Source organism: Ictidomys tridecemlineatus, chromosome 14 (genome assembly GCF_052094955.1).
Source record: "Ictidomys tridecemlineatus isolate mIctTri1 chromosome 14, mIctTri1.hap1, whole genome shotgun sequence".
Taxonomy (NCBI): Eukaryota; Metazoa; Chordata; class Mammalia; order Rodentia; family Sciuridae; genus Ictidomys; species Ictidomys tridecemlineatus.
Genome location: NC_135490.1, coordinates 35223667 through 35250907, shown reverse-complemented (window position 1 = coordinate 35250907; position 27241 = coordinate 35223667). Strand labels below are relative to the sequence as shown.

At 37.2% G+C, this 27241-nt stretch overlaps 1 protein-coding gene and 1 long non-coding RNA gene across 3 annotated transcripts; one reads left to right on the top strand and one right to left on the bottom strand.

Moving 5' to 3' along the window:
• Nucleotides 1-3313: 3313 nt before the first annotated feature.
• Nucleotides 3314-23747, bottom strand: Cyp4v2 (cytochrome P450 family 4 subfamily V member 2). Of its 2 annotated transcripts, none has more exons than XM_005329193.5 (11): nucleotides 23255-23747; nucleotides 18726-18838; nucleotides 18163-18248; nucleotides 17133-17323; nucleotides 16682-16751; nucleotides 15178-15304; nucleotides 12983-13156; nucleotides 8458-8560; nucleotides 6001-6135; nucleotides 5725-5904; nucleotides 3314-4166 (listed from the first exon to the last, which is right to left on the bottom strand). In XM_005329193.5, the coding sequence occupies exons 1-11, from the start codon at nucleotides 23466-23468 to the stop codon at nucleotides 3994-3996; spliced, it is 1566 nt and encodes a 521-aa protein (XP_005329250.2). In that variant the 5' UTR covers nucleotides 23469-23747; the 3' UTR covers nucleotides 3314-3993. The 2 variants fall into 2 exon arrangements, with proteins under 2 accessions (XP_005329250.2, XP_040150714.1); XM_040294780.2 differs by having other exon boundaries at nucleotides 23121-23260.
• Nucleotides 23743-26953, top strand: LOC144370335 (uncharacterized). The gene is made up of 3 exons (XR_013430318.1): nucleotides 23743-23870; nucleotides 24903-24961; nucleotides 25624-26953. It is a non-coding gene; the product is annotated as an uncharacterized LOC144370335 (long non-coding RNA).
• Nucleotides 26954-27241: the final 288 nt, after the last annotated feature.

Genomic DNA, 27241 nt, shown 5'->3' with positions numbered 1-27241 from the left:
AATGCGTTTAGAAAACAAAGGTATCAGAGTGACCAGCACCCTGACAGAAGAGTTCTCTGTCCAGGTGTGAGCTGCCTGGGAAAATAAAAAGTCTGAAATAATCAATAAGAAATAAAGACAGATCCAGAAATTAGATATAAAAAGCAGAGCATCTGGTGGGTCTTCCAATTCCTCTTAACAACTGAAAAAGGCCCAGATTCTTTATTTAATGGGGAGTACTTTAAAGGCAGGAATAAGGTTTCAATGGGAGGAGTCTTGTTTCAGTGCTGCTTCTGGGTGTGGCAGGCGTCTTGCAGTAAACAGGTTGATTGACTTTTGGCAAATGACACCCATCTACAGGAGGTCTCTGGCTCCAGTGGGTCACTCCCATCTCTGGTGCTGTTAGAACTTGAGCAGTGACCTAGGCAGGGGGTCTCGTGAATCAGGCATTCTTGAACCAGTGGATTCCTACTGGGAGTTCCTGATACCAGGCTTCCCTGCCTAATGGCACCAACATTGCTCAGTTTACCCACAGTTCATAGATGACTTCCAGAAAAATGTATTTCATCTTACAGGCACAGAACTCATGCAGAGGTTTCCTTTTTAAAAAATCATTTGTAGCATTCTCAATTGTTTGAGGATATGCAGTTAAAATTTCATCTAATATTTTTATTTCTTCCCATGTGAGTTGCCTGAAAGCACACCTGAATCAGGGGTGGGTATAGATTGCTCTCCCTAGAGGTATATTTTAACAAAAAAAAGTCTTTGTCTTTCTATGCCCTACTCAAAGAATGATATAACTCTGAAATTTTAGATTAATTTTCTATTGATGCATGTAATAATGCATAATAATGGGATTTTTTGTTCTGTATTTATACGTGCACATAACTTAATTTGATCAATTTCCCCAGGACCTCCAATTTCCTTCTCTCCTCTTTCCCTTACTCTACTCTATGGCCTCTATAGTCATGAGATTCCTTCTCTTCCCCTCCCTATTTTTCTTTCTAGAGAAAATATGAGAAAAAAAAAAACAACCTTTGACTTTTAAGTCTGGTTTACTTCATTTAATATAATGCTCTCAAGTTCATCATTTTCCTAAAAGTGACATAACTTTGTTTTTGCTAAATAAAATTCCACTGCATTATGTGTGTGTGTGTGTGTGTGTGTGTGTGTGTACTTTTCTTTATCCATTTATTTGCTGTTGGACACCAAAGCTAGCTTCATAATTTGTCCATTGTGAATTGCTTTGCTATAATTGTGGGATATACATAAATCACTATAGTATACTGATTTTAATTTCTTTGGATAAATACTGAAGAATGGTATAGCTGAGTCATATGGTGGTTTCATTCCTAGTCTTTTGAGGAAAATCCATATTGATTTCCATAATGATTGTACTAATTTACAATCCCACTAACAGTGTATACATGTTCCTTTTTCCCAAAACTCTCATTAGCAGATCTTATTTTTATTCCTGATGACTCTGCCTTTCTAACTGAATTGAGATGAACTCTCAATGTAGTTATGATTTGCATTTCTCTAATTACTAAAGATGTACATTTTTTTCATATATTTGTTGGACATTTGTATTTTTTATTTGAGAGGTATCTAAGTATTTGTCCATTTTTTGGTTGGGTTATTTATGAGTTTTTTGTGATAAGTGTTTTTTTGGTTCTTTATATATTCTGGATATCAATCCTCTGTTGGAATAGCAGCTGAACCTTATCATTGGCTGGAACCTAGGACTCAAACTCTTGCAGGATTCTCTCCATTTCTTTTCTTTATGTCTTCTCTCCTCCTCACCTGCTGTCTCCTAGTAACTGCTCCAGAGGTTCAATTGCTGACTCATCCCAAGCCTCATGACCTAAAGTTTCCACCAAGGGTCCCAACCCCAGCTGGTACAAAGCAAGGGGAGAACTCTAGTTTGAACTTTCTTGGGTTAATCAGATTAAGCTGGGAAAGTGGGATCACCTCAGGGACCAGAGATCGCCAAGTAAACCACATTGGTACAGCATGTGTATTTTGGGGAAGCAGAAGATTGAGAACAGTGGAAATAGGGATGGAGTTTATCATAAGGTTACCCTAACAATTAAAGTATGCTATTCCTAGAAAAGGGAGGTTTATAGGCAGACTAAAACAAATTCAAATGTACCTATACGGCACTTCATTAGATGCTGGGCAGAAAGATATTTTTGTAATTCTAGAAACATTTAGAGTGAATATTTATTTATTTATTTATTTATTTATTTTATGACCAGCATCATAAGACAGGTCAGTTGGTTCAGGAATTGACTTTCTTGCCCGTGACAAAAAATATGCACCTACTCCACAGTCCTTCATTAGAAGTTTTAGACTCTAAATCCCTGGGGCCCAATGATAGCGTGGCTTTTGCTGATTCCCAGGAGATTTCCTGCAGCCCTAGGAGATTCCACTTTCTGCTATTAGCTGAGCAGAATGCTCTGGAGTTCTACTTCTCCTCTTTCTTGAGTCACAGAGATTCACAATCAGAAGGAACTATTATTAGAAAGTCCAAGTGTCGCTGAGGACTTTGACTTTCAAAAGTGCTATTTTTTTTTATTGCCCACAGTGAATCAGCAGCCACTGATTTATCTTTTAAAGTTATCTATATTTCACACCAACATCAATTCTTTGAATAAAATATAGCAACCAAGTTTAAAATACAATTTATTTTTCTAGAGGTAACTCTTTCAAGCAGAAGACAGATAATGGGGACATACATATTTGGTTATCTTCTTATTTTTAAAAAAAATCAGCATCTATATTTTCAATACTATAGAAACGATGTAATTTCTCAGTTCCAACTCTGACATGTGTCAAATGAATTAAAATATGAATACAAAGTATTTCAGGATAAATAGAGATATGATACCAAGAGGTAATATCAAGTCATGTTTTGCTTTAAATTTAACTTAATGCCTAGTGTAGGTTCAATAAACATATAAAAGCTAGGTTAAACGTAAGTGCATCACTTGAGAGGCAATACCAATTTCCACAAAGAAAGTTTTATTGCACAAAAATCATCTGGGAAAGAGTATTCTACATATATGAATTTCCTAGAAAATAATGTTAAGCATTGTATAGGAAATGTTTCCAAATTTCTCATCTACTTCCTTGGCTTTTCTCATCAAGTTAGGGACTGGGTTCTAGCCTCTTTAGGATACTTATGTGGGCACTGTTACTGACTCTACCTGTAAATGCCCCAGACAACAGTGTTTTGAAAATGGCTGTGGTTTTGTAACTTCTTCATTTGATATCCACTCCTTGCTTCTATCTATTGGTGCTTTTTGAAAATTGAAACAAACCAATAAACCAATTTTGTTACAATTATTTATTGAAAGTTTTGGAAAAACATCACTGAGTATTAGAAGTACTGTGTATCAAAACATTTCAAGGAATGTGGATCAGATTATCAGATTGACAAGTATGTTGTGCAGAAATGAATTCACTAAAGGCCTAATCTCTAATTGAGATATTATTGGGTTGTTTACTAAAGATGAATGGCTTCTTTGTTCCCTCAAGAGTGAAGGAATTAAAAAAAAAAAAAAAAAAAACATCAGTTAAACCAGAGGCAGAGTCCTGAGTTCTTAAAACACATCTAGGCACAAACCTAAGGTCCACAGAGCAATAGCATATTGCAATAGATAGTGTCTTAGAATGAAGGGGGAAGATTGAGAGTGTAGACCTCTATGTGTTTCTAGCCCTATCCCAACTAGCATGACTTTGGGCAGAAATTTACCTTCTTGTTGATTCTATTCCTTTACATAAGAGAGTACAGCAGGTAAACTATAAACTCCCAGTTTATCTGAAAGCCATTAACTAACCCTATAAGGCACTAGATTACCAAGAGGACTCTATTCTAATAATTCATGATATATAAAGGTAATTAGGATCTAAAAAAAAGAAGGAAGGCTAAAAGTGCACTTAAGTTGTAAACACCAAGTTTCTTATACACAAACATCTTTTTCATGATAAGGCTATGGCCCAAGAACATAGTTAGGATGCATCTATGTCTCTCCTCTTCAACTTGATCCAGATGCCATTATTTGGCCGGAGAATCAATTCTCCTGACAAGCCAAGTTCTTCTCTTTTCTGGGTGGATTCTACCCAAAACTGCCTCAGGATACAGGAAAGAATGGTCTTTTCTTCCATCACAGCAAACTTTTGACCTTTAAATTAATATAAATACATCATTTTAATGATATACAACTCTAATGTGAGAAATAAGAAGCCCTGTTAGAGAAATAACCAACTTAATATTTTCACATAGGTCTTAAAAGAATCAGACTCACTTGAGATGCTTGTTAAAAAAATGAAGATTTTCAAGTACCCCTTTCTGTTCTCACCCAGTGTTATCAGTGGCAGCCCAGAGAATCTGAATTTTAGTAGTACAGAGGACCCTCTGTATCCACATATTCCACATCCACAGATGCACCCAATGGTGAATTGAAAATATTTGAAAAATAATTCCATCTCCACTGGAAGTGTATTGCTTTTCCTGTAACTATTCCCTAAATCATACAGTATCTAAACTGCTTACACAGCAGTTACATTGTATTAGGTATTCAAGTAACTAAAGTATACACGATGATGTATATCAGTTATAGGAAAATACTATACCATTTTGCACAAGGCACTTGTACACCTGTGGTTTTGGTATCTGTCGGAAGTCCTGGAACTAATTCCTTAAGAAAATCTAGGGATGAGTACATCCCAGATGAATCCTGAACTCATTCAAGCTTAAGAATTACTACTCTGAACTGATTTTTATTGGTCCTTTAGTTTACTATAGAGATACCAAATATGCTTCAGAGTCACTCATTTAAATCCGGTCTCATTTTACTAATGTCTGCATTTATATAAATGATAAAATGCTTTAGAGATACTAAAGCCAAGAGTGTTCATAATACATGGTGATAGATACTCATTTCTGAAGTACTTCAACTAGTCACATGACAAGTCTCTTTTGTTTTGGTTTTGCAAAATAAAATTCTTAAAAGCAACAAACACAAAAACAAGGTTACACATAACCAATCATGTAGTTTTTCTACTGTGATAAATTATATTTAACTTTAATCCCACATGTGTAACATTTTAAGACCCTATCTGGAGTGAGACGTTTATGCTTTATGTTATATGGTAAATTGTGCTCTTCTTTAGAAGTCCTAATCCCAGTACTTCAGACAGTGACTGTATTTGGAAATAGGTTCTTGTAAAGAGATAATTAATGTTAAGTGTGAACCTTAATCAAGTTAATTTAAAGTTAAAATGTGGTCATTAGAGTGGGCTGTAATACAATCTGTCTTCAGAAGGATGAGAACATTGGCCCACAAAACCTAAAAACCCATGGAGACATAGGGAGAAAGCCACCATCTACAAGCCAGAGAGAGGCCTGGGAAGAAACCAACCTCACTGTCACCTTAGCCTCCAGAACTGTGGGAAAACATATACCTGATGCTTAAGCCAACCTGTGCTAATTTGTTATGGCATCCCTAGAAAACAAATATACTTTATGATAGCATATTTGTTATATGCTTTGCAAATATGCTTTTGGAATACTTTAAAGCTATAATGTAAAATGGAGGAAAAAAATAAACCAGTTTTTGTTTTTGTTTTTGTTTTGTTTTGCATTTGGGTAATGGCTCATCACAATTCAAAGTAATCCTGGTGAGAAACCTGCTTATCATGTGGGCCTGAAAAGTCACACCCAATTGTAAGGCTACAAACCTATACAGTTTCTGGGTCCAGCAGAGAAGGGGACATAGGAGTATGGATGGCGTCCTTGTGCGTTCTCAGGAAAGAACCGTTCTGGCTGGAATTCCTCAGGATCTGGGAAGTATTTGGGGTCTCTGTGCAATGCGTAGGGGATGATGACCGCCTCGGTGCCTTTGGAAATCTTGTAACCGGCTGTCAAGAAGTAAGCAACCCATCATGACACTGGAGCAAGACAGACGTGAGATATGAAACACACTCTCCCTACCGGTTCACTTCTAGGACACTTACCCACTTCACAATCTTCATTAAGTCTCCGGGCAAACAAAGGGACAGAGGGGAAAAGGCGAAGAGTCTCCTTAATAACACATTCCAGATACTTAAGTTTCTTCAGGTCTTCCAAGGTAGCAGGATGATCAGACTTCCCTGATTGAAGTAAGTGTATGAAATGCCAATGAAAGAACTGTCTGGGCTTGGGGCAGAGGTGAGAGCATCGTAGAACACATGAATCAAACACCAAAGGTTGAATACCCTGAAGTAGAATTTCTATTATTATACATGATCAAAATACAATCAGATGACATGCTAAGTCAAAGAAACCAGACACTAAAGGTCACTTACTGCACAGTTTTGTTTACAGAGTCACAGTGAATTAGTGGTTGTCAGGGGCTGAGGGTCAGGGGAATGAGGAGGGACTGCTTAAATGGTATAGCATTTTGTTTTGGGGTGCTAAAATACTTTAGGTGACAGTCACAAAGCACTGTGAATATATTAAATGCCACTAAATTTTACATTTTAAAATTATTCCTTCTATATTATGTAATGTTGCCTTTCTTAAAAATATGACAGAGTTGGCACTTGCAGCACGGTACCCAAAGATTATTTGCTCAAAAATACTACAATATTTTAGAAGGAAGTCATAATATGCAGAACACATGACAAACAGCAGAACATTCTAGTGACAACAATTGTTATTGTTATATGAGATTAAAAAGCATTCGCAAAACTAGCAACGAGCTAGAAATTATGGAGGATATAAACACTGAAACTCCTTCAAAAGAACTTATGAGCTTTTAGAAGATCATATTTTCTTTCCTGAGGCACTCTAAAATTAAGTCAGTGTGGAAAAAAATGACTGCAGAAACGCAGCTATGGAAGTTTAGATTGTCTCCATTCTACAAGATGAAGCCATCCCTTGATGTGACATTCCAGTCCTTGTACAATCTGAACACAAACCTTGTTTCCCAACCTCAACTCTCAATTCTCCATTATACCAATATCCTGAAACTCTAGTTGTCCATCATTATTGGCTATTGTCCTCCAAGCCACAATCTTTTCCACTTCTGTGCTACTGTTCATCTAGTTCCTCCCTTTCTAGAATGCTCTTCTTTTCCAACCTTCCCTCTTTATTTTTTCTTCCTCAATTCTGTTCTATAGAAAAATGTGTCAGAGACCATGTGGTTGGTTGGCTAATCCAACTTTTTTCCTTTTCACCTTCTGGCTATGGAGAACCATGTGATACATGATTTAAATAAGAATGATGGTAGCCCCTTGCAGCAGACCAACAATGGCTCCCCAAAATATTAGGTAGGTCCTGATCACTGAAACCAATAAATGTTACCATATTTGAAAAAAATGGGTCTTTGCAGATATGATTAAATCTAGGATCTTAAAATGCAAAGGTTGTCTTGGATTATCCAGGTGGGCCTTGAATGCCATCACAAATTTCCTTAAAAGATACATACACACACACACACACACACACACTGAGACAGAGAGAGAGAGAAAGAGAGAGAGAGAGAGAGAGAGAGAGAGAGAGAGAGAGAGAGAGAGAGAGAGAGAGATATGGAGGGGCTATGTGAAGACAGAGAAAGAGGTTCAAGTGATGAGCCCATAAGTCAAGGAATGCTGGCAGATGCCACAAGTTTAAGAGTCAAGAAATTGATTTTTCCAAAAGGAGTTCAGTTCTACCAACTCAGTGATAATAAGCTCAGTGATACTAATTTTGAACTTCTGGTGTCCAGAATGTGAGAGAATAAATTTCTATTGTGTTGTGCCTCCCAGTTTGTGGATTTTTTTTTTAACAGTAGCAGCAAGCAATAAATACATCCTTCATCCCCACCTCTCCTTTCTTCTTGCTCTGAAGACGGTAATGGTGCCTAGAAAAATAATCAGGAGACAAAAGCCAAGATGGTAAGGATACAAAAAGAGAAAAGAGGAAGTCTGAGAACCTGGAACATCTCTATTGGCATCATCCTGGGACTCTATTTCCAGATTGCTTGCTGTATAACAGAAATTAACCTCCTCTCAGCTTCACCCAGCTCTTCTCTCCTCTGTCATCAGATACAGTCCTAGGAAACAGCTTTCCTCTACCTTTATAACAACTTCACCTGCTCCTCTGTGCTTCCAAACATCACCTCTGCCCATTGCTCAAGGGCACAGCCCCTGGCTCAAAGCTCTGTGTACATGTGTCTGACATATTAAGCAGTTAGACCCGGGAGGACAATCACATCGATCTATGCATCCTCAGACTTAAGCCCAGTACAGTCACCTGCTAAGACGTTGACAAATGCCTGCAAGGGAATGGATGAAGCTTGCCAAGAAGGAAGATTCTGGAAGGATTCTATACAGGAGCCTTTCTGCTTATGCCAATGTCCTTAGAGTAGGCACATCCTTAATGAGCAAGAATGACATTTGCTTCAGTGGACTTAGGACCTACCATAGAACTAGTGAAGGGGCCAAACATACCAAACACTTCATCCAGTTCATTGTCCACTTTTTTCTGGACTTCTGGATAACAACCCAATAGGTACAAGGACAAGTTTATTGCAGCTGCAGTTGTATCATGGCCCTATAAATGTAAATAAATAAAAAAAGGCTAAGAAAGCAGAGTTATGTTGAGAAGATCAGGAGTGTCTATACAGCTCTTTTGAATTGTCTCTACATTTGACAGCTGTCATGCCACTATGGAATATAAATTGTTTCTGTACAATATCTCACCTCACTGAGAAACAAATAAAACCATACCTTAAACGCAGAGGTTTAAGCTTAGAGATGGCACATTTATGCCTCAAGGTGTTGCATACTTTGTGGGAAGTGGCTGTCCTGTGCTATTAAGGGGACCAGTTGGAGCCATTTGAGAAAGCTCGTCCTTTTAAAGGGGAAAAGAAGTTTGACCTTACTGAGCCAACTTGCCAGATCTGTACTTCTTTACCTTCTCTCATTGTGAGGGTGGCTTTACCTTTCAATAGTACCAGTGGGTATGTGTGTGGTTCTGGGTAAAAGTCTCCACCTCAAGGAGGTGACAGATATCCTCATTTAACGCTAGCTGAGATTTAGGCAAAATATTAGTACTTTGCAGAAACTAATTAATCTTCACAAAAACTTCAGGAGATACTTATTACTACTATTCAGATTTTAGAGATTAAAAACTGACCAAAAAAAAAAGTCAAATAATTTCTCCAGGACCAGATAGCTTGGTAGAAGGTAGAAGTAGGAACTGATCCCCACTCCCAGAATGCCTGATGACAAAGGAGAGGCCACATTATCCTCCTCTACAAGTGCGAAATGGCCTGGAGTGGCTTGTGATCAGGAGAAGTCACCGTCATAGACAGCCTCATTTTCTGTCCACTCAGTGTTTTAGGCATGTGGCTCTGATCCTCATCTCACTCGGACATTTTTATGTGCAAAATCAGTAAGCTCATCAAAAAATGTACAAAAAAATCAGAAATAGTAATATATATAACTCTAAGAGCAAAACTTTTAGGACAAAAAGAGAAATGTTCCTCCATATATGATCTTACTTTTTCATTTTTCCTATAATACACAGTGCTCATTGTATTGCTTCCTTCTCTGGGCAAAAAAAAAAAAAAAAACCACCCTCAAATACTTGTTTTATAAAACAGCTCCCACATTTAATTGTTTGAGGCTTATTCTGCAAGTCCTTAAAATATACAGTCTACAAATTTCTGACATTAATGCCTAATTGCATTTTCTTAAACTTATAGTTCCTTTACAGTACCTACTCTGAAACACAGAGATCTGGGTCATTTCATTCATTTGGCTACTGAGTCACACAGAGAAGTAGTCTTGCTAAATAGTTTTTAATAGCTTTTCTGGGATTTGTGAGTAGAAACCTGGTCTGAATGTGTAGAAGAAGTCTGCTGAGATTCCTAGTGCAGGATGAGGCAAGAGTTTATTGAAGCATATTAGTGAAAGAGGGGAGGGGCCAGCACCTTAATAACTAATGGTTAGAACCTGGGGCATAAAAGACATGGTGTTTATTGCCTGCATTCCCCTCATGGAGGGAGTCACAATAGTCCACATGGTGTGCCTCTGACTCGAAGCAAAGAAAAAAAGAATAAGAATTTTGAAGAATGTTTGAACTAAAAGAAAGAGATCATTAGGCTGATTATTTTCATATGTGTGTGAATGAGTGGCTGTGTGCATGGATGTGTGTGTGTGTGTGTGTGTGTGTGTGTGTGTCTGTGTGTGTGTGCGTGCACATGTGCACATGGGCAGGATGGAGATGTAAGGTGCCTCCACTTCAACATCAGATAATAACAGCCAGTATCTGCGGCATGCTTCCTATGTGCCAAGCTTGACTCCTTGAAACACGTTCAAAAATCTAGTCATCATAACTTTTCCATGGGGCCAAGGCACAGAAGGGCTAGGCCAGGTGACAAGACCACACTAATACATGTAAAAACTGGGATATGGCCCCAGAGTCCACACACCTTATCTCTTTCTCTGTCTCTCCTTTTCAGTTAATTTAGATGTCCACCTTCTGCTTTAGATTTCTTTTCAATAAAGTGCACTCTTTTTAAAAAAAATATTTATTTTTTAGTTTTAGGTAAACACAATGTCTTTATTTTACATTTATGTGGTTCTGAGGATTGAACCTAGTACCTCATGCATACTAGGCGAGCACTCTACCACTGAGCCACAACCCTAGCCCTAAAGTGCACTCTTAAAAAAAAAAAAAAGTTTAAAACCACTGATTCAGTTCATCTCTCTTTAGCACATAGAGAAATTGTGATTGAGATCAGGAAGCATTGAAACCATTTCACTTGCTAATCAGCATAGTGGTAGAACTAGAACTCAATTCTCTGATCCTGAACATCACTTTTTTCTATTGTGTTGTAGAACTTTACAAAAAGATTGCATGACACCATCCTATTTGTCTATTTTTGCTTTTCTTATTGTAGGGAATCATCTCCAAAGAAATTACTAGCTTTCCTACTGTTTTTTTCTCCTAGTAATTTTAATTTCACATACTACATTTACATCCTTTATCATTTTGAGTTAATTCTTATATAAAGGGTGATATAAGGGTCCATTTTAACTCTTCTGAATGTGGATCTCTAGTTTTCCCATCACCATTTATCGAAACTCTCCCCACTGTGAATTCTTGGCACTTGGTCAAAAATAAGTTGGTTATAAATACATGGATTTATTTCTGGGTTCTCCATTCTATTCCATTGGTCTTAATGTCTCTTTTTATGCCAGTATCATGCTGTATTGATATCGTGGCATATTTTGAAATCAGGGTATGATGTTTCCAGCTTTGTTCTTTTTTGCTCAAGATCACTTTAGTATATTAAGGTCTTTTGGGATTCCATGAGAATTTTAGAACTCAGTATTTTATTTATTTGGAAAATGTCACTGGCATGTTTACAGGAATCACATTGAATCTATAGGCTGTACAACTGAAGTGTCCATCATCTAGAATACTCTTGAGTTTTTAGAAAAGAAGAAAATTCTGCCATTTGTGGCAATATGGATAAATCTAGAAAATATTAGGCTAAGTTAAATAGGCCAGGACAGAATGACAAATATTGCATGATCTCGTTAATATGTGGGACCTCAACCAGTTGAACTCATGGAGATAAAGACTAGAAGGGTGTTGGCTCAAGGCTGTCTGGGAAGTGAAAGGGGAAAGGAGAGATTTTGGTCAAAAGATATAAAGTCTCAGCTAGTCAGGAGGAACAGCTTCTGGTGATCTGTTGTACAGCTTGGTGACCACAGTTAATAACAATGGATTGTATAGTTCAAAATTGCTAAAAGAGTGAATTTTAATTATTCTAACCACAAAGGAACAATAAGGAAGTGAGTTAATGGATCCTTTAACCTGGTTTGATCATGCCACAATGTAAACATGTATCCAAACATCACCATATTGTACCCAATAAATATACACAATTATTATTTGTCAATTAAAAATAAAATTAAATTTTTAAAAAGAATGCACAAGCCAGGTGCATTGCCGCGCGCCTGTAATCCCAGAGGCTCAGGAGGCTGAGGCAAGAGGATGACAAGTTCAAAGCCAGCCTCAGCAATGGCAAAGTGCTAAGCAACTCAGTGAGACCCTTTCTCTAAATAAAATACAAAAAGGGGCTGGGGATGTGGCTCAGTGGTTGAGTGCCCCTGAATTCAAACCCTGGTACCCTGCCCCCCCTTAAATGAATAGAATGCGCAAGCACTGGCATTATATTCAGATGGCTGTAGCAGAGCAGCCAGTACAATGCTTAGCAGTGAGTCACCAAAACCTTGGATGCATTCTACTGTCCTCCCTTTGAAGAGTGTTATCATTTTTTAAATAAATTTTGCTTATCTTTATTGCAATGCACATATAGAGAGTTTTACTCTTTGTAAATTTAATATAATATTTTAAACTATTTTGTAAAAAGTACTGTTTAAAAATATATGAAGATCAGAAATCCCTTTAGCATTGCAAATTGGTGCAGATCTCCAAAGAAGGACTCTTTCTACTCTCTGCTTAAGTAGCCATTGTGGTAGCTAAGTGCTCATTTGTTAGAACTTTAAAAGGAGGTACTGAGGAAGTGAACATGTGGATTTGGAAGCATGAAGTAATATAGAGAACTGAGAACTAAATTTCTGGTGGCTCTTCTTCTTGGGAAAGTCTGACAGACCTTAAGTTTTCTTAAGAAAAGAATGTCTCTACTGTGGTATCTACCATGGCATTAAAAACTTATTCTGAACAAGGAAGTTGGCCTGGTACTCAATCAGGTTCTTCAATTCTGTAATTTCTGATGATAATATAATCTTTTGGGTTATATAGAATTATTTTAACATTGATTCCTTTCTTAAAAATTATTCTAAAGACTCTAAAAAATAACTGGAATTCATTTGTTTTTTGTTTTTGTCTTACGAGGGATGGAACCTAGGGCCTAGTGCAGGTTTAGGCACTGAACTATACCCTGAGCTCTGGAATGTTAATGATACCTGAAAATAACCTGAGGATATAAAGTACCTCGAACATGAAGGTGTCAACTTCTTCTCGAATATCTTCCTGACTTAGCTTGTTCCCTTCGTCATCAGTCACACTTAAAAGCAAGTCAAGAAAAGCCTTGCGTTTAGTTTTGGAGAGAACAGCATCTCTACATTCTCCAACTTCCTTCATTTTCTTGGTCCGTTCAGCAATGACCTATGTAATTTCAACATCAATCACAGGCTTTAGTTTGGACTTTGATAAGGTCTCATGACACATTTTTCTATGAAAATATACTAGCCTCTCTAAATTAATTTTTAAAAACCTTTCCTGTTTTATTTTTCCCCATTTCTATGAAAACTTAGGCCTTCATTAAAATACATTAAAGCCCCTTGCTAACATTTGGGCATTGCTGAGTAAAACCATTAAGAACAAATTTAATGTCAGACAAATTCATAATTTTCAAGTGCTGTTTTTATAATCTGTCTATCATGGGAATAATCATATTCTACTAAATAGTACCCGAGAACTTGAATAAGCTAATGAGAAAAAGTTTAAGTAGCAGAGAACACGCAATCATTATATTATAGATCACTCTCAATTACATATGTTGGGAGAAAAGTAACAGCGGGCTGATTAGGCAATTCACCCTGCAAGTTCGCTACTACTTATGCCTAGAATGTTCTTTCTTTGTATGCCCACATGGCTAGCTCTTTCTCTTCTCTCCAGTCTCTGCTCACTGTCATATCAGAGAGATATTTCCCCTTCACTGCTACCCCATCCCTACTGCTCTGTTTTCCCAACCTTTTTTTATTTTTCTCCAATTCACTTACCACCTAACATCATAACATACTAACTGTTCAGATTCCTTCTCCTCCAACTTAAACACCACTGTTCATGGGGTATCGAATTTGTCTTTGTTCATTGGTAGATTTCCAAACTCTAGAACACTTGCTGGCATTTGAAAATGTTCATTAGAATGTTTGTTGAATGAATAAAAGAATTAAAGTTCACACACTGACTTTCATTACACATTTGAACTTTCCTTCCCAATCAGGCAATTGAACAAACCTGCTCCTAAATGGCTTGAATGAGTACATTCTAAGTTTCTTAAGGGCAAAATATCACAAAATATTTATTGTGAAATTCATAGCCTAGATCTCAGTATGCAATTATATATAAATAATATATATATTATATATATATGATATTGTCCATCCAGTCTAGAATTCATGAGTTATTGATATTGGTATTAATGAATGAAATTTAAAGAAAAGTATAATTATAAAATATAACCTATTTACTATTATACTATACTGTGGCCAACTGAGAGCAACAGCAACACTCATTTAACATCCATCTATTGATTTATTATTAATAATTCGATCAATGGGTGGCAGGGCTTTCCTCAGTTACATAAGGAAGCAAATCTAATATAATTTAACCAAAATTTACTGCAAAGGAAGAAAATATTAAAATTAATACTTTGTTCAGTATATTCAAATTTGAACATATATTTTCAAATAAATCTTGATTTTCAAAGACTGATATTCTACATTCAAAACAAAATCCCTTTCTTCTGCCTTTTTTTTAATTGAAAATAAAATAGTAGAAACTGGTTAATTTTAGTTTTTTCACAAAATTAAAGTATGCGCTGCTTTGAATGCCCTTTATCTTTGAAAACTACCACCAAACATTTCCCAGAAGACTCTTGTATAAAGATCTTTGCCTCTTTATGTTTTTACAAAATATTCTGTTTGTTATTGCCCATATTCATGTTTTGTAATTATTTGTTATATTGTTTTCTACCCTACTGGATAATCTATGTTATGGTAGAGGACATACATGTCTTATTCATCAGTCTGTTTCCCACCTTTGGAATAGTGTTTGATACTTAGTAAGTACCTAATTAGTATTAGTATTCACATAATTTAAACTTAATTTAACTAGAATTATATTTATATAATTCAAATGTAATCATACTGACCACTTCTTTCCATTATTGTTCAATTTGACTTTTATTTTATGAGACTTAGGTTCCATGGTCCTACGTCTATCTTTTGTTACACTAACAAAAGATAAAAATCATGGTCTTAAAAAGTTCTGGAAATAGATAATGGTGATGGCTGAGTGACATCATGGATGCCCTTGATTGCCACCGAATTACACACTTATAAGGGTTATAATGGTGAATTTTATGTTATGTGTATTTTACCACAATAAAACAAATGACTTACATTGTTGGTAAAGGTGTGTAGGATCGTAAGGCCCCTTTTGTGTTCCCATCCTTCTCTAAACAAAAAGTACCAAAGATCAAGCCAAAGCCACGGCATCTTCATTCTCCGATGTACCATATCACTCATCCTATAAATAGGATGAAAACATATCTCTTATACCAGAAATGTCTGTTTCTTGAGCACCGACTTGGTGCCTGATTTTGGTAAAGGTAGTACCTGGGAGTGATGCTGATTAGTCATTGATGCTGATTAGTCATGTTTAGCTTAGCGCCATGCTAAACAATGAAGGAATGGGGCCATTACACATATGATGAGGCTTTTAAAAAATTAGATTTAAAGAGGAATGAAGAACCCACTACAAAACACCCTTGTGGATAGTCTGTGGTCTCCGCTTTTGTTTCTCCAGGGTAAGTTCTCAACTTGCTAAGGCCAGCGGGGGCTTTGGTACTAAAGGTTGAGATGAAATCTGCTTCTATTTAAGGTCCACCTATTCATTAATCAGTCCTCATGACCAAAAAAAAAAAAAAAAAAAAAAGATAAGAAAGAAAGAAAAAGAAAATGACTGCCTCTTCTATAAGAAAGTGCTCATTAAATAACTGTCACATGGTTGTCCCAAGCAGCTCTCTCCTTTACAGGGATAAAGCACAAGAAGCCCCCTCCATGCTCTGTCCTTCAGGATGGGCTTAGATACCATTCCTTCAGAGAGGCCTTCCAAGGCCAGTCTGTAGGACACATTGATTTTTCCTTTCAAATATCAGCTTGATCTTTTCTTCCTAAGCAATAGCATAGTCTGTTAGTTTATAGTGGTTCAGTGTCTGTCTCTGATGCTATGCTGTTCTGTGTACCCTTATCAAACCAGTTAGAACTTTGTGCATTGACTGGCAGACTTTAGATGTTCAGTAGATATTTGTTAGAATGAAGGGAAATGAGCAGCTGACTTCAAGACAGGATACACCAAATCGTTCCTGATTCTGCCTCTTAGTAACTGAAATATTGCAGGCAATTTTAAAGTAAAATAGTTGGTTACAATTACAAAAGCAGTTACTACTCAGGAAAGAAAATAGGGGAAAGGAAAATAACACCAAAACCCAAATGCAATAGACTGGGAAGCCCATACACAGAATAAGGGTAACCATGGCTGGCACATTGGTATAGGTTCTTCTCATTTTTTTTTCTTATAATTATTTTGTGGTCGTGGTTGTCATAGTACACAAATTGTTTAGATCTGTCTTTTATCACTTAGCATCATAGTGTAACTATTGTAATGTAAATTATAATGTATACCACAATACCAGTATATTAGGAAGCAGTCATTTAAAATTATTGCATAATCTAGATACTCCAAAGTTTACATAATATTCCTTTAAGCTAAAATACATGTTTAAATTTTAGCTTAACATCTCATTGTAAAACAACAAAAAGATGCAAGACAGAAATCACTAGCAATAATTTTGAGTCCCAAATCAATAATAATTTAAAAGATAATTGAAAGAATTGCATTTACCTATAGACTGCACGGACATACTCAGAATCATCATTGCTTTGAGCACCGATATTCTTCCCCATAGCTGTTTCTATAAAATATGGATGAGAAGCAAACATTCAGCTCATATTTACATCTTGTGTTTATTTTGCAATGGCAGACACTAAAAAGAACAAAAATCCTGTTCTTTTCTTCTACATTTCAGTATCGTTCTTCTTTGCTTGCTCTTCCTGTATCATTGCTTCTTCTACTTTCTACTTTTGGCCTTCCTGGCAATTTGCTCTGTGACTACTGTGCCCACTGCCATAGGAGTGATTGTTCTCTGTTAGGCAGCTGATTTATCAGTAGCACCACTCTGAAGAATCCCTGTCCTTTCCAATCCCCTCATTTATCTTCCTAAAAGAGAGTTATTTTCTATTTGATCAGTTTCATCTTTACATTATAACTTTAAATACAAATCAATCAGACTTACCACAGATTATATCTAAGGCACAGAGAGTGATGTAAAAAAAGCAGTTAAATGCTTCTTGGTTAACATGTTTTTCAAGTTTATTAACCAATATATTTGCTTGCTCATTCATGATATCTAAGAATTCATCCAGAATTGTGAAATGGAAGGTGGGTGTTAACATTTTTCTCCTGGAGCGCCATTTGTTTCCAGTACTAGAAATACAATACATGATTAACAAATAAGAGAGGAGTAATATCCAAAACCAAAAGAGCACGAATATAACCAAGTCAACAAAATTCTGAAACAGCTTCATCTACAGATTCTCAAATGCTTTGGTCAGAACGATAAAGACAAACACATATAATAATCACGTAGTTACAAAATATAGATATGTTGGTCATTGTTCTATAATACTAATAGTTAATTTATTATTCATAAAATAGAAAAATTTAATAATTTTCCTCCATTTTTAAGTTCTGAGATTCTAAGATTAAGAATTTTTTTCTTCCTCCTACAATATCTTAGTTTTCTATTGTTCACATGCTCCATGGCTCTATCTTGATTTCTACTGTGTTTGAATTCTCTTGCTAGGCCAGCCCGAAGAGGATGGAGTCAGAAATAAGACTCTGGATGCCAGGTCAAGATCAAGGTCACTGTGCCCAAGGTACTTTTCTGGGGCTGCTTGCCTTTTCCACTGGCTTTTCAAGATTTCCCTGTTCCAGACACTCCTCTTCGTGCTCCACTATAATATTAGGAACTCCTAATAATTCTTCTACTGGTGATACCCACCATGGAATACCATGACTGAGATCACCATACACCATAAACTTGTGCCAGTTAAGGGCCCACTGTTAGCTAGGTCTTTCCTTCCGGAATCTCTCCCTTTCTGAGAACAGTCTTGCTACAGAAAAAAAAAAACAAAACAAAGACAAAAATAAAACCCAAAAGATAACTAAATTACTTTAGAAATTTAGTGAATTACTAAAATAACAACTTACACATAGAAGTAACTATTTCTACCACACAACTTTACAAATTTATACTGACTTACCTTGTAAGAAGTCCAAGGCCAAGCCATGGCTCTAGGAACTTGTACACATAGGATTTGTCAATTTGCTTTGAACATGTTAAAATTACCTTAGGAAGAGAAAAAAAATATTTGAGAGATATATTGGCATCAAAATAACTGCAATTATAGAAATACTCGGCTTGAACACAACTACTTTTTAAGGCAATATTAATAATCTTTATCTTTTCTTATCTTCATTTTCATTTCTGTGCCTCTAAGAAATCTAGTTAGAGTTTTGAACATGTAACTATCATTCAGACTTAATAATAGTTCTTAAAAACTCTAGCCTTCTGTACACTTTCCAAAAAAAGAAGATCAAATATATTGAGACCTGATAACAAATACGCACAGATACATTGCTCTTTATACTCAGTTAAATGAAATTTAAGGATACATTTATTACATTTATTCTGATGATATTTCCACACTATCAAATATGCAGAGAAATGTGTGTTTAAGGATACATGTATTACATTTATTCTGATGATATTTCCACACTATCAAATATGCAGAGAAATGTCTGTTTCATTTACCACACAACTCACCTCCACATTTTCTGCATTATAAAGGGCCACCATTGGCACTGGGCCTATCCACAGCTTCAGTAGTGGCAGGTGACGGTATTCTTCAGTGTACTGAATTAACTGCTGAAAAAATTCTGAGAGAAAAATATTTGATTTTAAATTCAATCAAGACAAGAATTTTCATAGTATTGTACAAATGTTAGTAATTTTGATAAATGCACTAGTTATGTAATTTGATAGCATTAAAGGAAGCTGAAAAGAGGGCAGACATGAATGCTCTTTACTATTTTCACAACTTTCTGTAGGTCTAAAATTATCTTGAAACAATATTTGCCACTGCAAATAATATAATGACGTTAGCTCTTATAGGATAATTATTAGTGATGTGCCAAAATGTGCACTTTCTAAAAATCACTGCTCAGGGTCACAGAGCTAGTAACTGGTGGAACCTGGCTTTGTACCATGACTTCAGAACTTGAGATCTTAACCATTATACCACACTGCTTTGAAATGCCTCGTGGATAATATAGTTGTTGAAGTTGCTGTGAAAAAGGCTGGGTCAAATCACCAGTGTCAAAACATCCTGCTTCATGCTATTATATTGCCTGTCTTCATCTGGTCTGACAGAAGGTCAGGGAAGTTTGAGGCTTGAAGTTTGTGGCTTAACGGTGTCAAGTTCAACAGCCAGGTGCAGCTCCACACACCCACCTCCAGGCATTGACATAAGGGATTGGAAAGCATGAAATGAGAGTTTAGAGATCAACTAGAAGACGTTCGTTCTTCAAGGTGAGGTTACTGAGATCAGAATTCCCACATTAGCTACAGAATGAAAGGCGTGACCTCTTGTATAAGAGGCAGTGTTCTCAGAACAGAGACTATATCTTAGAATATTCTCACATCCCCAGCTTTGCTGATCTCCATACTGGGTGTAGAGCAGGGCCTCAGTAAATGTTTAGTAATTAAATAATTTGCTCTAAACAAGTTCTAGGTGGTGACCTAGAAATTTTAGTCCTTAAAACAACTTTCAAATGCAGTTACTTTTACAGGTAAAATTAAGTAAATACATAAATAAATAAACACAACTCCTCTATTAGAGAGTTTTAAACAACTTCTTAAAGAAACTTGGTTAAAAGTTGGAAGTTGAGCAACGGTTTTCTTGATGCCAAAAATCTAACACTTGATGAAATAAAAAGTCCCTTTTGTAAATTGCAATATATTGTTAGTTTTTTCACTCAGAAAGTCACTCCAAGGACAATTACTTCAAATAGTATATAATCAGTTCATGATTTATTTTAAAACTGTTCTTATTCCTTTAATTGTTAGAATCCTCCCCCAAATATGATGAGACCTCTTAAGTCTATCACTTTCCCGTGTAAAGTTGGAAAGGATAGTCTAGGTTTGGGTCATAAGCCCCAAAGATATAATACTGAGAGAAAAATATTTGATTTTAAGTTCAATCAAGACAAGAATTCCATAATGCCAAAGATTGAAATCCCCAAAGATCAAAATGCCTGAAATCTGAAATCCCTGGCATCTAAAATCCTAAAAATATAATTCTGGAAAAAAATATTATAAATGATTTTAAAAACATTTACTTACATTTTAAAAGGGAATTTTTATTTGAGAAATATATAACACAGGACAGAATTCTTTAGAGATCATTTTTCACAATAAAATAAGCAAAAATAGCGCTGGGGATATGGCTCAAGTGGTAGCGCGCTCACCTGGCATGTGCGGGGCGCTGGGTTCGATGCTCAGCACCACATAAAAATAAAATAAAGATGTTGTGTCCACCAAAAACTAAAAAATAAATATTAAAAAATTCTCTCTCTCTCTCTCTTTAAAAAATAAGCAAAAATAACATTTTCATAATCAGAAACATGAAAATACATTAACATTACTCACATGGATATATTAACAATTAATAAGCAAATGAATTGTGATCATAAAGAAATAGGTCAAAGATAATACAATAATCTTGACATATCATATATTTGATTCAAATGGGGTATGAATTCTTATTTTTCCACGTGGAAATATTTTAATAGAAAGTATTCCAAAAAGTGATATTTAACTATGTTAGTGTTATTGTGCTCAATTGACAACTGGAAATATGGCCATGTATTGTTAAATGTATTGTGTATTTCTGATAAAAATAAAGAAATAATTGAAAATTTGGAAAATTAAGAAAAATAAAAGCTAATTGTTCCCCCCCTCAAAAAAAAAAAAAAGAAATAGGTCAAAAAATGAAATCCATAAACACATATAACACATACTACTATGATTTATAACTGTGTACACTCAGTCTTATAACTTTTTTATCTACAGTTTTGTTTTTGTGTTGTGTGTGCTGGGGATCTAAGCCTGGTCCACGCAAGGCAAGCTCTCTAACACTGATACATCTCCAGCCCCAAGTGCTGGTATCTAAAATACCAAGGTAGACCACCCAAGTCTTGTGATGAGAAGGATCAAAAATCACAATGATGATGGGTGGACATATAAATATACAGTGACCAAAGAGTTGAGAGCTTGAGAAATGTTTTCTTTTACTAATGTAAATGTATAAAAAGACATCTCTCATTTATTGAGAATGCTTCAATGCTACATGATGCTTACACACAATATCAATATTGTGCTAAGTCACTGTCAAATGTGCAATAAAAATGCATAACATGATATAGAACTGTGAGAGTCTGTGCATTTTATACCTCCAGTATTAGAAATGACGTGAAGGTGGAATACATAGCATACATAGCAAATTAGCGTGTGTGGAGGGGGTGGGGGCAGTGTGGGTGGAGAAATAGATGCTGCCCTATGTCGTGGAGTCCAAAGGCTGGGGAGCCTGGAGTTCTGACATCCAAGGCAGAAGAAGAAAATTTGGTCCTAGCTCTCAGAGGGATACCAGTTTGCCTTCCATATTTGTTCCCTCTCAGGCCATGATGGATTGGATGGTGCCTGACCCCGTTGAGTGAATCTTCCCCATCTAGTCCCCTCAGACTTAACTTCAATCTTCTCTGATGACATCCCCCTACACACACACACACACACACACACACACACACACACACACACACAATAATGTTTCACCAGATTTTCAGGCATTTGACTAACATGATGCCACTATCCTATGTACAACCCTTTCTGGGATACTACTTCCTACCCCTCTTAAGTAGACTATTTTTCAATGAGAATTTTGGTTTTTAGTTTTGACTTTCAGAATTTCAACATTTGGGATTTTACTATTTCAAGATTGTGATTTGGGGAATTTTAGGCTTTAGGGGATTTTAATCTTTTGAGATTTCAATATTTAGATTGTGACTTGGCAATTATGGTTGGCATCTGGGGCATCTGTATTTCTATGCAATTATATAAAATACTATAACGTCTCAGAATAGAGGGGGAAGTTAGCTCTGCCTTTAGTATTAATCCAGATGATTTCTATCAATGTGATTTTCATATATCTAAACGTGTTGTTGAATTACTTGTAATATTACTCACTTTGATATTTGGTTAGTATAGGTTTTTTTTTTCTTCTGCCAGAAAATATTTTGGAAAGCACTCTCCCATAAGGCCTTATCTTATCTGTGTTAAGTTGAAATGACATCATTATTTTTATTTGAGGAATCACAAGTGAAAATTAAGTAATCCTTCAAGCTTTGAAGTCAGTGCTCAGCCTGTAAAACAATTAATAATTAATCTGAAGAAGTGCTGGATTCTGGATGGGATCCATTTAAAATTACGTCATTTTGGATCAATCTTTTCAGCTCTGGGTATCCTCAATTGTATACCCATGAGTTTCTATGGGAGATTGCAAATATCAGGTACTTTTGAGAGCTTTCTAACTTAAAGTGATTTGTTTTCCTATTAACAAAACATAAAGTATCATTTTTAAAAGGATGATTTCAATTAAAAAATTCGCTCTTTAATAAATATAGCTTGCCTTATAAATATGCCTGAAGTGCCCACCAGCAGAGCTTATTAACTGCTATTATGAAACCTTATTAAATGTGAAGGTCAAGAAGAAACGAAAGTATGTAGTGGTCAAGTCATATGACGTCTGGGCGAGAGTAGGGGGGTAAGCCTCAAATGAAACTCCAGTCCACTGTTTTCCAAAGTGGGAGAAAAGGGAGAGGGGCTTAAGTATTTGCCATGTTCCAGGGGAGTTTCCACCCTTAAAGCTTTAACAAGCCAAGACAGAAGAAAATATAGAGTTTTGAGATCTGAGTAGCTGATGTGGGCAGAAGAGAAAAGCAGGACATGAGTTTGGAAATAGTGCATTCTGGGCTATAAGTAAAAGGTTCATTATGGGATGGGAGCGGGGGTGGGGTGGGGGCGTAAACAATTTTGGCAGGGGTCAAAGTCTGGATAGAATTGGGAATTCATTCTCCAGAGGGTGATTCTTCTTCTTTCTCCTACCTGCCAGCGCCACAGGTAGAAGGCTGGGTTGAGCTGATGTGCGGTGCCCGCATCTGGATCCAGCTGGGGTTCCTGCTAGGCAGGGCTTCAGGTGGAGGTAGGTGCGGGCCTACAGGGCGCCATCCTTTACTTACCCCTCCCGTCCGGCTTCATCAATAGCGCGTGTCCCACCAAGGGGTAGGCGCGGGCGATGGTCGGGATGGGCCTCATCTGCTGCCATTTCCTCGCGTAGCTCGCCACCATCTGAAGGAGGTTGAGGATGAGGGTGGCGCCGGCCAGAGAGACGGCGCTGGCCGCGCCCCAGAACAGCAACTTCTGCCCGATGAGCCCCAGCCAGAGCCCGACCATCTCTGCAGCGTCCCTTTTCGCTCGGGGTTAGCGATGGGGATGGAGAGTCAGCGCGGGTGGGCCGTCGGGGCGGCCCGCGAGGTCCGTCTAGAGTTCAAGTGCAGGGTGCGGGGAGGAGGAGGAGGAGTTCCCGGACGGTGGGAGGCGGGGGCTGCGGGCGGCGGGGATGCGGTGCTCAGCGCAGAGGGGCGGAGTAGTGCCCCGCGGGCTGGCTTCCTTCTTCCACCGCCGGAGGCTGATCTGGCCCGGCCTCCCGGAAGCACAGCAGCGGCCACCCCGGGCCCTGGGGACAGGGTTTCCAGCCTCCCAGGCGGAAAGAGAAAGCGCCGCAAGGGTTGTCACTGAGCGCTGCAGGAACCTACGTAATGCACAGGTGCAAGCTGACTCTGGGGTGTTTTGAAGGTAGGTGAAGGCTCTTAGGGCCGAATGAGAAGAACATTTAGGACAGCCCCTGGATGGACAGGAGATCAGAACTCACGTCGCCCCACCCAGGCGCCCCGGAGCCAACCAGCGAGGGTTTGGGAGGCTGGGACGAGGCTGCTGGGTGTAGGAGGGTTTTCCGTTCTTTCTAGCAGTCTGTTTCAAAACTGGAATAAAGACGCATCGGGGTTGAAACTCTCTTCTTGCGCAAGCCGCAGCGCTGCTGTGCTCCTGCGGGACTGGCTGCCGCGGGAGGAGGGTGCAACCCTGGCGTCTGCACGGGGTCATTCGGAGCAGCTAACTTTATTTTCATCCACAGGGCTTTAGGGACACAGCCTTAGGGGAACGGCATGTCAGTTTGTGTCAGCTGATTGGAAAAGCTAAATGAGGTGGTGATCCAGATATTTGCCAAAATATCCTCCAGAGCAAGGATAAGCCAGAGCCTAAGGGAGGGGGGAAAGATAGGATGTCCGGCCAAAGTTTGGGGAAGGACTCAGGGTAAGGAGCGGCTGCTATGGAGCATGCTCAAAATGGATCTAAGACCAAGCCCGAGGCAGGAAAAAGACAGTACAAGGAGATTCTAATTCTATTGAGGCTGTGACCACGGACTCCAGTTTCTCTCTCTTCTGCTTGCAGAGATGCCCTGTCCTGAAGGATGACTTTTCCTAGGCCCGGTACCAAGGGGCTGAGTAAGACGTATCCTAGTAACAAATCCCTAAGCACCAAGTGCAAAGGAAGATGAAATTGTGAGACTGTCCTGGACTCCTTTGCTTAATTATTATTAGGTTTCTCATAGCTATTGTCGAGGTTATCCATAGCCTCCTAAGGGTCTCTGATATGAGGGGGAAAAGGCTGCTGACATATAGAAAGTGATTTATAAAATATTAAGGGGGAAAAAAACAGAACAAAGACCAAACAAACAAACAAACAAAAAGAACTGAATATATGATGTAAGGCTTCTCTGGGAGAAAAAGTAGTTTTTTTTTTTTTGTCTTGTTTTGTTTTTTCTTACAGCTAGACTGATGATTAAGGAAAGCACTGATGAACTCCTTGGAGTGAAAATGGAGAAAAAAGTAACTTACACTTTTAGTGTATTCACTTCTACACTGTCTAATTGCTTCAAGACTTCTTTAAAAACTAAATGCATTGAGCTGAGGCACAGCTCAGTGGTAGACTATTGGTTTAGCATGTGCAAGGCCCTAGATCAGATCCCTGGCACTGAAAAAAAATCATTTATATTTAATGTCTTTAATATATCTCTTGGGCTTTAGCTTCTTTCTCCATAAAAGATTGAGGTGGAGCTGTAAGGTGAATTTCAACTATAAAAGTAGAAAATATATCTATATTTGACTCACTGATCATCTCTATGGACATAACAAGGCTACACCATATAACCTCTCCCTTAGTAAAGGGAGAGTGGGGGGGGGGGTACAACAGGCAGCAGCACATAAGAACATGGGCAAAGAAAGGCTCCAAAGCAAGGAAGGGCGTGAAGAGTCTCAAGCCATCAAAGTCCTTTCTTGGCCATTCATAGTGAGTAGTGGGAGATAATGTGCATAGGTGGGGGGGAGCAAAACCAGAAAGACCTGGACCACCAGGCTTAGAACTTTCATCTTTATTTTAAAGTCAATTTGTAGAGGAGAGAAAGAGGGGTACCAAGAGATTTGGGGGAGAAGGGGCAATAAAATAAGACCTTTGTCCCTTAGTCATCTTTCTGTATTTCCCTTATTGGCAGATAAGGACTGTTCTCATCCTGCTTTGGAATAGTAAAATTTCAAACCAAACTAGACAGCCAGAAAGAAGTGCATGGAAGTAACCTCCTCACAGGACAGCCTTGTGACAACAGAGTACATAGTGTTGCAACTAAGAAGGCTCACCATGAACAGATTGTTCAGGGAGCTAAGCTAACTGAGCAGGAAACTGTCTCCTCATAACCTCTTCTGAAAATTCATTCCATATTAAAGGATGCCCATGCCACTTGGAAGATCTTAGGTCCAGGACTTTGACAGTCTGCCCTGCTTACAGTCAGTACCTTTGAAGGTTAAAGTCATGGGCCAGAGACATTATAAACTACAGAAAGTCTTTGTAAATGTTAATACTTTTGTTTCCTAATTTTTTATCACTTGGAATGATTTATGATATGAAAAAGATATTTAATTTAGATTATAAAATAAATTCCTGGCTGGATACTTATACACATCCATCATAAAGGTAGCAGGGAAATTTGTCACCCATGTTTGAATCATAGATACCAAGATCAAGTAGATCAATAGAGTGAATGATACGTAAATGTACAATTTTATGGACAAAAATCTAGCCATCACCCAAATTGTACCATAGAACATACAATCAATAATGATTTTTGTATCTAGTTTCTTAAACTCAACATTATGAGATGAATCTGTAGTACTGAGCACAATATTTTTACCTTATTTTCACAGCTATGTATTATTCCATTGTTTGAATATATCATACTTTATTAGTCATTTTACTGCCAATGAATGTTTCAGTTGTTTCCAAGTCTCTTATGTTATAAATAATTATGTATGATCACTCTCTTAGATGTTTTTGATTCACATATGTACATATTTCTATTGAGTATTATATATATATATATGTGTGTGTGTGTGTGTGTGTGTGTGTGTGTGTGTCTAGGAGTAAACTTAGTGGGTATAGGGTATATGTCATATTTAGCCTTAATATTAACTGCCAATTTTCCAATGTACCAATTTACATTAGCAATCTATGATTCATTCCAGATATTTCATATGCTTGCTAACTTTTGATAGTATCTTTTCTAAAATAAGTTATTCCATTAGGTGGCATAGTGGTATGACAATGAGATTTTAACATGCATTGTCTTGACAACTTGTAATGGAGAGCATCTTTCATGAGGTTATTGACCATTTTCAAAAGTGCCTGTTAAGTCATTTGCCCATGTTTAACAATGGAACTGTACGAAATTTTGGTGATTTGAAATAGTTTTATATATATATATATATATGCATTTGTATAATTAATTAACAATTGTTATATATGTCTATATAAAATATAAGTACTTTGTATTTTACAAGTCCTTTGATTACAAGACCTTTGCCAGATATATACTACAATTATCTTTTCTACGTCATTAGATGAGTAGAATGTTTTAAAATTTTAATGAAGTACAGTTTATTAATCTTTCCATTGTAGTTAATACTTTTTATCCTGTTTAGAAAACCTTTACCTACCACAAGGTAAAAAAGAAAATCTCTCATTGTTAATTTCTAGAAACTTTGTAATTTTACCATTTGCATTTAGGTATCAGAGCCATCTGTAATATGTGTGTGTGTGTGTGTGTGTGCGTGCATTCG

Bases quoted from the DNA above. Each gene is read 5' to 3' on its own strand.
- Cyp4v2 (XM_005329193.5), bottom strand. From the start codon at position 23,468: ATGGTCGGGCTCTGGCTGGGGCTCATCGGGCAGAAGTTGCTGTTCTGG. The intron at 18,839-23,254 runs GTAAGTAAAGGA...TTTTTCTCTCAG, and splicing joins GATGAAGCCGGACGGGAGGG to AATTTTTTCAGCAGTTAATT. The intron at 16,752-17,132 runs GTAAGTCTGATT...CATATTTTATAG, and splicing joins TGCCTTAGATATAATCTGTG to AAACAGCTATGGGGAAGAAT.